The sequence below is a fragment of the Lathamus discolor genome, chromosome 19 (genome assembly GCF_037157495.1).
Source record: "Lathamus discolor isolate bLatDis1 chromosome 19, bLatDis1.hap1, whole genome shotgun sequence".
Classification (NCBI taxonomy): Eukaryota; Metazoa; Chordata; class Aves; order Psittaciformes; family Psittacidae; genus Lathamus; species Lathamus discolor.
This window is the reverse complement of record NC_088902.1, coordinates 5,864,640-5,876,012: the sequence shown is the minus strand read 5'-3', so window position 1 is coordinate 5,876,012 and position 11,373 is coordinate 5,864,640. Positions and strand designations below refer to the sequence as shown.

The 11,373-nt window shown below is 57.7% G+C and overlaps 1 protein-coding gene across 11 annotated transcripts; it reads right to left on the bottom strand.

The window, feature by feature from the left end:
- Positions 1-965: 965 nt before the first annotated feature.
- Positions 966-10,196, bottom strand: FGD2 (FYVE, RhoGEF and PH domain containing 2). Of its 11 annotated transcripts, none has more exons than XM_065698778.1 (18): positions 8,740-8,767; positions 8,340-8,395; positions 7,122-7,389; positions 6,274-6,354; positions 5,656-5,804; positions 5,123-5,279; positions 4,861-4,999; positions 4,335-4,393; positions 3,842-3,988; positions 3,369-3,461; positions 2,976-3,055; positions 2,867-2,897; positions 2,671-2,763; positions 2,335-2,460; positions 2,000-2,146; positions 1,639-1,782; positions 1,309-1,555; positions 966-1,228 (listed from the first exon to the last, which is right to left on the bottom strand). In XM_065698778.1, exons 2-17 carry the CDS (start codon positions 8,351-8,353, stop codon positions 1,322-1,324), a joined length of 1,962 nt encoding a protein of 653 aa, XP_065554850.1. In that variant the 5' UTR covers positions 8,354-8,395; positions 8,740-8,767; the 3' UTR covers positions 966-1,228; positions 1,309-1,321. The 11 variants fall into 11 exon arrangements, with proteins under 11 accessions (XP_065554850.1, XP_065554852.1, XP_065554857.1 ...); XM_065698780.1 differs by lacking the exon at positions 8,740-8,767 and adding an exon at positions 8,681-8,722; XM_065698785.1 differs by lacking the exon at positions 8,740-8,767 and adding an exon at positions 7,696-7,878 and having other exon boundaries at positions 8,340-8,390.
- Between the last annotated feature and the right edge of the window lie 1,177 nt (positions 10,197-11,373).

Sequence of the window (11,373 nt, the reverse complement as noted above, 5' to 3'; positions counted from 1 at the left end):
CCATACTGGGTGGCACCCCGGGGGGCAGCTGCTTCAGCAGAGCTCTACCCCCCCCCTCCATCAAGCTCCTTTCCCTCTTCCTTGATGGCATCTCTTAAGTTGGAGGAGATAAAGCCACCAAGGTTGGTTTGCCCGTTGCTGGGGCGAGCCGAGCAGCCTGAGGAAGGAGGATGATGCCCAGAGCTTCTACCCAGCTCCCTAGCGCCCACCCCCAGAGTGGCAATGGCTGGGGTTCATCTTTGCTCCTCGTCCTTTCCCCAAGTATTATCCCTATTTGTGGACCTCACTTCCGTTCCTGCTCCCCATGCATTCATTCAGCCCATGACACCCCTGAGCTCTGCCAGAGGTTGCTGTGGGCTCCAGGCACAGGCAGCAATTGCTGCGGCCATGGACAGTGGGCACCCCAGCTCCCTGCATGGGGCTCCTGCACCCTAATTTAGCCCTTGGCAGGCCCACAGGTGGCGACTTCTGCCTGGGCAACATCTTTGGGGAAGCTAAAAAGGACGTGGAGAGAAAATACGTGGGGCTGGAGCCTGCAGCACTGTGTGAATGACCAGGGGTGCTCCTTCTGCTGACTGGTGATGGAGGGGGGACATCCCCATGTGCCCCAGCATCACTGCCCTGCACCAGCAGCTGCGTGCACCTGGCCTTGACCCAGAGTGTTCCTCCTCTCTGGAAATGAGTGACTGAGAGAGGCACAAGAGTGCAAGGTGCTGGCGGGCAGGATGGGGCACAGGGGAAGGCTGGGGCAGGCAGGAGCACACGCTGGATCAGCACTGCAGGCTGTGGGACTGCTGCAACCCGAGGACAGGAGCAGGACATCCTAAATCCAGCAGCCCTGGGCCAGGCAGGGGGGAGGAACAAGCTGGGTCTCTGGTCACAGCTCAGGCGATGTGCGGCCGCGGTGGCAATCCCACAGGACACTCTGGAAAATCCACCCCAAAAAGGCTCGTTGGGCTGCGCCGGGGCTTGCAGGTGGGTTTTATCACAGCGGGCTCAGTTCCACAGATGCTTTCACACAACCGGGCATCCCCCTTCCCCATCCTCAGCCGGGGAGGAAGGCTGAGGCGCTGCTGCCCTCGGGCGGCAGCCGGCGGCAGAGCGGGCTGAGGCTCCGCCAAGCCGGGCTCGGGTATCTCCATCCTCCCTGTCCAGTGTGGAGAGAGGGGAAGGAGGATGCAGCTCGTCCGTGCGGTGACAAACGTGCCTCCACCTTGTCCTTTTTGTGCTGGAAAACCAAAACTCAGCGAGCCTGGGATCTGCCTGGTGGCAGGATGAGCAGGATGGGAATGGGGAGGTTTGACCCACCTGGAGCTGGGCCTTATTCGGCTTCATTGCAGGACTCTGCATCCTCCTCTTCCTCCTCAAGGTGCATGATCCCCGCAGCACAGCGCGCCATGACCCTCATCCAGCACCGCTTCAGCTCCTCAGTGTCAGCCAGGAAGGTGTGGACCTGCCCGGACTGCACCAGCTGGAAAAGGTGCCTGGAATTCTCCTGCGGCAGGTCCCTCACCCTGTATCCCAGCAGCGGGATGGCGGTGTGGGCTCGGACATCCTGCCAAGAGCAGAAGCATGGTGGGAGGCAGGAGACGGGCACAGGGGGAAGGGCCTTGGAGGTGGAGCTGAGCCTGGTCTTACCTGGGGGGCTGCGTAGATGTACAGCACGAGGGGATCATCCTGCGGGATCACAAACCAGCCCCGGATGCCTCCTTTGCCATTCTTGTCCAGCATCTGCAGGGAACTGCAGAGCAAACTCCGGCCTGAAACCTCTGCAGCTTCCTTCTGCCAAAACCAAACCCAACCACATCCCTGAACACCAGTACAGGAGGCAGAAAGGGCACTGAGCGATGGCCATTTCCTGCGGAATTCCCTGCCTGACCCACAGCTCCCTCCAACCCAGGGGCAGGCGAGGGGTGGTCCTGGCTGCCAGGCTGTGGCACTGAGGGACCAGGGTGTGTGGCATTGCTCAGAGGAAGAGGGGCATAGGGGCAGAGCTCACCTCCAAGATGCCTTTGTGCTTCCCCTCCCGGTCCTCAAGCACCACGTGGCCCATGAGCAACACGTAACACTCCTGGCACACGCGGTTCAGGCGGTTCCCATCGTACTGTAGCTCGGCCCTGTAGTCAGAGCAGCGAGCACACACCACCTGCAACCACCAGACCGAGACACTGGTGAGACTGGGGCAGTGCTGGGGCATCCCAGGGACAGCTCCATAAGGAGCTGAGGGGCAGGAGCAGCGCTGATCCCAGGGAAAAGAGTATAAGGTGTAGGAGCGGAGCACTCCAGCCCCAGCAGCCACCTGCACAGGTCGGGAGGGAGCACAGGGAGACTCACGTATCCACAAGCTCGACAGTGGTGCCTGCGGCGCACGATGGCGTTGAAGGGCTCCCTGCAGCGCATGCACATGGTCACCAGGTTGTCCCGCACCCACTGCGGAGCACGGCGGCCCAGCTCCTCTGTCTGAGGTGGGAGACTGCATGAATGGGGCTGGCGAGCCATGTTCTGGTTCCCCCCTCCCCTCTGATCTCACCCCTTCCCCTCCTCAGCCCTTCTCCCCATCTGCAGCCTCTCCACAGCTCGGTTATCAAGGGAAACTGAGGCACAGCACGGTGGGTGCTGTGCAGGGAGGTGCTGGAAGCAGGCAAGGCATGGGGAGGGCAGGAGGATTACCTTCAGTGCAGGGGTGCCCATCTCTAGCCCATGCACTGCTGTCTTGAAGGTCTCACTCCTCTTCTCCTTCCTGTCAATGGCATCTTGGAAGGCCTAGAGGGAAAGGAGGGCATGGGGGGTGGTCAGAGAGGATTCCCACCACACAGGGCATCCAGCATGAGTGGGATGTGCTGCCTCATCCAGCACTCGGCAGTACCTTGATCCAGGCGTTCATCTCCTCCTCAGACCTGGGTATGAAAAGGGAGCTGCAGAAGCCACCGTCCCTCCTCCCTGAGGGTCTGCGGGACCATCACCCTTCCCCTTACCTGGCCTGCAGCTCCAGTGTCCGCTGCTTTCCCGAGACCAGGAACGTGTTTGGGAGCTGCACATCTTTCAGCTCCCGCACCTGAGAGAGACCGGAGGAAGGACGTGGAGCAGCGGAACCCACCTCCAGCACACAGACACCTTCCCCCATGATGTGAGGGACAGGGACTTCCCTCCTCAGGGACAAGCCCTTCAGCCCCTCAGATCCTACATGGACCAGATTTCACTGCTGTTCCACAGGATCTGGGCATATCAACCAGCCCTCCTCACCCACCAAGCCACTCCCGGCTCCAGCTCCTCCCTCCTTCCTAAGGAAGCACAGAGCAAAAGCCACATTACAGCCCAAAGCGGAGCCCAGGGCTGGGGAGAAGCCCAAAGACAAGGTGCTGTCTGACCTTCATGCTGTCCACATTGATGCGGAGGTGGACCTGGAACTCAGCTCCCACCTGGATGACTCTGGGTACGCAGTACAGCAGCATGTTGTTGAACTGGGCAGGAAGGGGGAATGGGCTTGGTTGGAGCCCAGCACGAGCCTGCTCAGAGCTGAGGGCTTCCCTGGGGTCTGGAGTCCTTTACTCCCTGAGGCTTGAGCTAGTCCTTGGGAAGCATCCAGGCCAAAAAGCGACTGTTCCCATCCCAGCCCTCTCCTACCCTGCCAAGGTGAAATGCTCTGGGAGCATCCAGGGCTCCATAGGTTCCCAACCACCTCCTGTGCAGGGTGCCTTGCACAGGTCAAGGCCCCCCAGCTACGAATTCACCCTCTCTGTGTAGTGATGACTCAGCAACACCCCAGTGAGGTGGTGCTGCCCTTCTCCCCATTCCCATCTTATCTGCTCCCTGCCATTCCCCTGGGCATCCCGGCTCCCACCAGGAACAGGTACTTCTCCGATGTGCTGTTGTTGCGGGTGGAGATCTTCTGGATCGGCCCCTCCTTGATCAGCTCATTGGAGGGATCCACAATGTCATCTTCAAGGCCCAGTCGCTGATAGACCACCCAGAGGTTCTGCAGCCGCTCCTGGGGAGGCAGAGGACATGTTCTGTGCGGAGCTGAGCAGCTACAACCTTGTCGCCCCTGGTCCTCTGCATCCCCAGGCCAGCAGATGACCGCTGTGAGGGATGGCACAGCTCTTTGACCCCAGACCCATCCGCCGGTCTTGAACATCACAGCTGATGTTGCAGATATGGCTTCTCCAGGCTCAGGGTGATGGGGTCAGGCACCAAGAGCAGGGTCTAACCTCCTCTGCTGAACCCGCAGTGCTCCTGCCCCATTCAGGGCATGGCACAGCAACGAGGTCATGAAGGAAGCTGCGAGTCACCATGCCATGAGCAGCAAAGCACTTCCAGCCGGGACAGGCACTCACCATCTCAGCGATAGCTGCGTTTGAGTGCTTGGCCACCATAAAAATCATCTGCAGGGCCTCTGTAACGAGGAGAGAAAGGACGGAGGTTAGAGAAAAGCCCAGGGTCTCTCCCTCCCACCGCGTGTGTGGTGGCTGCTGCCCTCCCCTGGACACAGCCTGCACGGCCCTGGGGACAGCCGCCGGCCTCTTTCTTCCATGCCAGCAGGAGTGAGCTGCTGGTGTCCGCAGGGATAGAGCCCTCCCCTGGCCACTGCGGGTCCCCCCGGGGGATGCTCTGGAGGGACTATCCTTATCCTGAACCACCACCCACCTTCCCCGCTGACCTCCACAGACCCTGCAAGGGCAGAATTATCCCTCTCCCTGCTAGGAAAGGGTCAGACTGAGAGGTTTATCCAAAGGAAAGAGGTTTATCCAAGAGAATCCAGGTATTGTGATGCCCATGCACAAACAATATCAGGGGTTGTTATTCTCCTACAAACCCACCCTGCTGCTCCCCACAGCGGGAAGAGCCAGAGGCAGCCCTTACTCTCTGCATCATCCTGGTCTGGGGACTCAGGAGGTAGTTTTCGGACATAATCCTTCAGGAGGAGTTCGTAGCGTGGGATCCTCTGCACAGGTTCCAGCATGTGGTGCTGCAGTGTTAGGTTAGCACAGATCTTCCTCTTCTGGGGAGAGACACCAGGCATGGAGAGAGAAACGGTGACCAGAAACAGTGACCAAGGCAGCTCCTACCCTCTGCTGCTCCCCCTTGCAAGATTTTGGGGAGTGCTGCTGCCATCTCCCAATACCTGGATGTCAGCAATGAGCTCCTGGAAGGGCGGCGATTTCTCTGACCAGACAGTGATGAGCTCCACAGCCTTGTCAAAGTTCTTGACGTATTCACCATACATCTTAAGGAATGGCGCAAGCTTCTGGATCACATCCCCGATCCACGGGTTGCAGCTCCTGCGGGAAGGAACCAGAGACCGCAGTGCAATGGGACAGGCAGTGAAGGGTAAATCAAAGGGGTGGCTTGTGCATGATGGAGAACAGAGGTTTTAACCACTGTGACCTGCTGTGTCCCAAAACAACTTCATGCTTTCAAGAATGGGACGGTCCCCCGCTTGCAGCCAGCTTAAACCACCTCAGACATCACCCCCCCTCCCTGCCCCACCCCTTCTCAGACATACCCTGATGTGGGCTGAAGTGTTTTAAGGAAGAGCTTTAGAACACAAAAACATTTGGAGTAAACCAGGCTGAGCTCTGGGCCTGATGGAAACCCAAATTCCTCCCTGCTCCCCCATTCTGGCAAAGCAAGCCAGGTATCCTGAGCGCAGCTCACCAGTCCTCCATGCGCTTCTGCAGCTCTGGCAGGAAGAACTTGGAGTGGAACTGGTAGATGGAGGAGATGTTGGAAAAGATCATTTTCACCACCTCCTCTGGGACTGTCTTCCCAATTTTGGCTTCTTTCATCAGCTCTGTATAGAATATCTGGAAGAAAGAAGGGGTAAATCCAATGGGTGAGGAAGATGCTTGAGAATTCCTCTTGGAGACTGGCACATTACCCAGTGAAAGGGCATGACTGTGCACGAGGGGAATCCCAAGCCCCAAGAGAGAAGTGTGGGGAATGGAAAGCTTTGCTGAGACAAAGGTGCTCCATGGAAGGCCAGACCCATTCTCTGGTCCTGAAGACCAAGAGCCCAGCGTGGCTCACATCTGTACAGCTTCATTCTCCCCAAAATCTCCATTAAGCAGTCCCTGGTCTGTGCATACCCTGAACTGAGCCTGGGCACTGCCACAGGGTCGAAGCCCTGCTGAGGGGTACATGAAACCTGGGGAGTGTGGAGCTGTGCCCTGGCCCTGAGTGGTTTATCAGCATGGGGTGGCCAAGTTGTGCTGGTGGGGCAGATGGCAGCAGGGCTTTTGCTTCCCCATGTGGGTCCCTCTTCTCCCAGCTCACCTGGTCGAGCAGGTGAAGGCGGTTGACATACGCCTGCTCTGTCTCCAGCAGCTCCAGAGCAATCTTCTTCTCCTCTGGTTCCTGCATGGGGGGAAAGGATCAGTCTCATGGGCAGATACATGACCTTCACCAGCCTGAGAGGGTTCAGCTCCATTTCCCAGTGTTCAGAGACCACAATAAAGCATTAAATTGGATCTTCCCATCAAGGGAAGTAGCTCTACAAAGCATGCAAGGGAGAAAACAAAGCTGCCTGGTGGCTGTTGGGAAGCCTGGCTCATGTCCTCCTGGGTCACCCCCTTCTCTGTGCCTATTTCCCCCAGAGCAATACAGGGTTAGTGATCCTGAGGAGCAGGGCAGCGTGGGGTGGATCAACCCCATGGTCTACAGATGCATCTAGGAATTGAAAGCAGTCCTGCAGAAACGTGCCTGCAGTCAGCAAAGGCCAGCACAGCCCTGGGGATGCCCTGAGATGGACCTGGCTGGGCTCACCTGCACACCCCTGTCAGCATCCAAGGCCAGGTTGGACACAGGGGCTTGGAGCAAGCTGCTCCAGTGGAAGGGGTCCCTGCCTGTGGCAGGGGTTGGAGCTGGAGGAGCTTTAAGGTCCCTTCCAACACAAACCAGGCTGGGATTTTATGATCTGACCCGCATGGTGCAGTTTTATTAGAGCTGGAAGAGACAAGGTCTGCTTGGACCTAACTGACTATGGGGACTTTGTGCCTGAAGCACCTGGGAAGGGGCCACTTCTGTCACCTCACACCACAGCCCTTGCAGGGCAGGGACCTGCTGAAGGCCTGCAGAGGCCTCAGCTCCAACTCAACCCAACCCAACCCAACCCCAGCGCTGACCTTGCTGCCCGCTCTGAGCCCGGGATCCTGCTGCCTCCTCCAGCTGTCCTCTCTGATCTTGTGCCGGAGGGAACTGAGGCATTTGAAGCTGAGCCCGCGCTGCCGCTGCTGCTGCTGCTGCTGCTGCTGCTCATTGTTCCCTTGCTCCGCTTGGTGCTGGGCATCCATCCGGGAGAGGCTCTGGCTGGCTGGAGGTGCTGGAAGCTGCTGGGACTGGCTGCTTGCAGGAGTGGGCTGGATGTGTGGAGCCTGCTTGTCCCTCCAGGCCCTGCCACAGTAGAATCAGTGTGATCAGCTCACCCATTTCCCCATGGTGCGGCCCACCCAGCTTCCAGGTTAAAGTCACCACCCTCAAGTGAAGGTGATAAGACACAGCAGAAAGTGATAAGACACAAAGCAGCTGATGCTGCTTTGCTCTCCAAGCCAGGGTCTGAAAGCCCATACATCCTCCAAGGATCCAACCTCTCTTTTCCAGTGCTTCCTGCTGATGTGGTCAGGCCCTGTCCTGCTCCAGAAGAACACAACTCTGCTGTTTATCCCACCCACAGCCATTTTCCCAAAGGATAACCCTGACCTCTGTGGTGCTGGCACAGCTCTGGCCCTCTCCCTGCTGCCACTGCAGAGCCAAAGTGGGGAGCAGCAGCCTCAGGCACGAGGCTTTAAAAGCCAAAGAGCCAAGAGGTGTCAGGCAAGAGGAGGCTTGTGTAGGTGGTTGTGCAGAGGGGTAGCTCTTTGGTGGTGTTCTCTCTTCCTCTTTCTGGCAAAGACAAGGAAAACAGGTCCAGAGCAGGCAAGGGGAAGAAGCCACACAGGGCACAGGCTGTGAACATGACAGTGCTCATATCTGTGGTCCCTGTGGTGAACTGCCCTGGACAGAAACTAGAAAGACATTCCCTGGTGGCCTGCCCATAGGAGCGGGATAATGAGGAGGGGAAAGTTGGGATGAAACTGGACATAGAACTGCAAAGCTGAGGATAGCAGATGACTTGAGGGCAGACACTCCTGTGCAACAGATGGTGGGTCCATTCTCACACTGATCAGCACATGTCTGTGAGCTCGGTAGTGCATCCACAGCCATGCTCACATCCCCTCCTGTCCATGGGAATGGCATAACCCTTCATGTGACAGGGAGGCTTCATCTCCTGGTGCCTCCCAGACTGTGCCAGCCTAAACCGACTCCCAGGATCCAACTGGGAACTTCTCTCTATTTGTGCTGACCTGGGCTGAGCCATTTTCTGTTCCAGAAAACTCGTTTCCAGGTTCCTCAGCTTCCCCTGAAAGTCAAAGTTACTTCTATTTCCCCTAAATCCAACTCAAGCTTCATGATGAACAAACGCTCTTGTCGTGGTTTAAACCCAACCACAAACCTCGTCCATTCACTCCCCCCCCTTCTTGCCCTCCCCCTGCTCCTGGAGGGACGGAGAGGAGAATCGAAAAGAATGCAACTCCCACGGGTTGAGATAAGAACAGTTTAGTAACTAAGGTATAACACAAATCACTACTGCTACCACCAATAATAATAGTACTAAAGGAAATAACAAGAGGAAAGAATACAACACCTCAATACCAGCTGACCAATAACTCGCCCCACTCCCCCCAGCCAAGCACCGACCGATACCTCCTCCAACCCTGCAGTCCCAACCCTTCTGGGTCACTCCAAGTTACATCCTGGGCATGACGTGCTGTGGTATGGAATACCTCTTTGGTCAGTTTGGGTCAGGTGTCCTGTCTCTGCTTCCTCCCGGCCTCCCCTCCTCCCTGGCAGAGCATGAGGCTCAGAAAGTCCTTGGCCAGACCAAACATTCGAGCAGCAACTGAAAACATCGGCGTTATCAATGCTGTTCCCAGGCCAAAAGATCAAAACACAGCACTGTACTAGCTCCTAAGAAGGAGAAAAATGACTGCTGCTGCTCAAAACCAGGACAGCTCTGCAGCAGTGAAACGCAGGCACATCAAATGCCACAAATGCTTCCGACACCACAACATCACAAGGGCGCATTTCAACTGTGGGACCACGGGGACAACCACTGCTCTGGAGCCATCCAGAGCAGAAAGCTGGGAACAAAGCAGCAGAGATGGAGGTGACATTCCCGGGGCAGACACTGCCTGACCACCTCTACTGTAGAACCCACTGGCCCAACCACCCAGCCTCATCAAGGCTCACTAAGAGGGAAGGCAGGATGTGGCATCCTGGTTCAATAGATGGGGAAACTGAGGCACAGACCACAACAACGACTCGCCCCAAGCCTCTGAATCACTTCTACACCAGGGGCAAGGCAGATCCCCTCTCTCCAACGCTGGGACACGCTGTCTGAGTGTCCCAACTCGCCTCACTCCAAGTGAAGGTGCTGGTTTATGGGCCTTCTGTGCAGCCCAAAAGGAACTTGCTCTTCCCCTTAACACGATGCTTTCTCTTCCCTTTCCAAGGAGTCCCATCGCTGCAAACAGCTGGGTAGTCTGAGGCTGGCGCCTGAGGCTTGGATCCTCCCAGGCTTTCAAGCAGTTAATTCCCAGTGAAAACCCTTGCCCATACATTTGCAAAGCAAAATTGTTTTCCCTCAGCAGCAGGAGAAACAGCATTCCCCGGCCAGGCTGATGCAAAGGTGCTGAGCACAGAGGGAACACGGCACAACCTAACCCTGAGCCAGGCACCAACACCTCCAGCACAGCCACATCCCACTGAGGTTTTCAGCCTTCTGTGCACAGGAGGAAGACACTGGGGCAGATCTGAGAGCTAAAGAGAAGCAAATCCCCTTGTCAGCTCCTCTGCAGCCTCCAAACCACCTCTGTGCTGGGTTTCTTCTTTCCAAAATCCATGCTGCACAGAGCCCAAATGCACCCACAGCACCCAGGACCCTCGCTCCTTACCAGTGCTCTTCAAACACAGCCACCAGGTTCAACACCCTCTGTTGCTTCTCAGCCTCTCCCTCCATGGCACTGCCTGCACCAGCTGGGAGTGGGTGTCAAGGGGCTGCAGGGTGGGTGCTGATGATCCCTTCTTCTCGAGGTGTTTCTGGGACCTAGGATGTTGGTTTGGGATGAGGATCTGCACAAGGCAAAGACCATCTGCTGCCCTTCTTTCTGTGGCGGGAGAACTTGTCTCTGCGCTGGCCTCAAAAGGGAAAGGAAAGAGGAAGCGCAGCACAAGTAGGAGAAACATTGAGAAAACACTGGGAATTTGTTCAGTTTGGGAGAACCTCACTGTGTGTGCCCCAGGCTGGGCAGAACCATGCCCAGAGCAGCAGTGGGGCTAGGGCAAGGGCAGGAGGCCTGATGGCTGCCTGCAGGGAGCCGCCAGCAATGGGGTGGGCTCTGCCCCACACTGGGGTACCCCTCACTTAGGAGGGGCTGCCCCACACCCCTTGGGTGGGAGCGTTGATCTGCTGGAGGGCAGGAGGCTCTGCAGAGGGATCTGGACAGGCTGTGGGCAATGGGATGAGGCTCAACAGGGCCAAGTGCTGGGTCCTGCACTTGGGCCACAACGGCCCCCTGCAATGCTCCAGGCCTGGGGAAGAGCAGCTGGAAAAGGAGCTGGGGGTGCTGATTGATGGAGCTGAACATGAACAGCTTGTGCCCAGGCAGCCAAGAAGCCCCCAGCATCCTGGCCTGTACCAGCACCAGTGTGGCAGCAGGGCCAGGGCAGGGATTGTGCCCCTGCACTGGGCACTGGTGAGGCTGCACCTTGGATCCTGTGTTCAGCTCTGAGCCCCTCACTACAAGAGAGACATTGAGGGGCTGGAGCGGGGCCGGAGAAGGGCAGCGGAGCTGGTGCAGGGCCTGGAGCCCAAGTGTGATGGGGAACGGGGGAGGGACCTGCGGGGTTCAGATGGAGAAGAGAAGGCTCAGGGGGGACCTGATGGCTCCCTACAAGTGCCTGACAGGAGGATGGAGCCAGGAGGGGCTGGGCTCTGCTCCCAAGGAACAAGGGATGGGACAAGAGGAACCGGCCTCAAGCTGCCCCAGGGCAGGTTTAGATGGAGCTGAGGAACAATTCCTGCCCCAGAGGGTGCTCAGGCATTGGAACAGGCTGCCCAGGGCAGGGCTGCAGGCACCGGCCCTGCAAGTGCTCACACAGCGTGGAGACGAGGCCTCAGTGCCATGGGTTAGGGGTGGCCCTGGCAGTGCTGGGGAAGGGTTGGACCGGATGGGATTAAGGGGCTTTCCCAACCATTCCATGACTCCCCGTCCCTCCCCTCCAATCGCGCCTCCATCCCCCCCGCCGCAATGGTTCCCCCTCGCTCCCCCCCTCGCT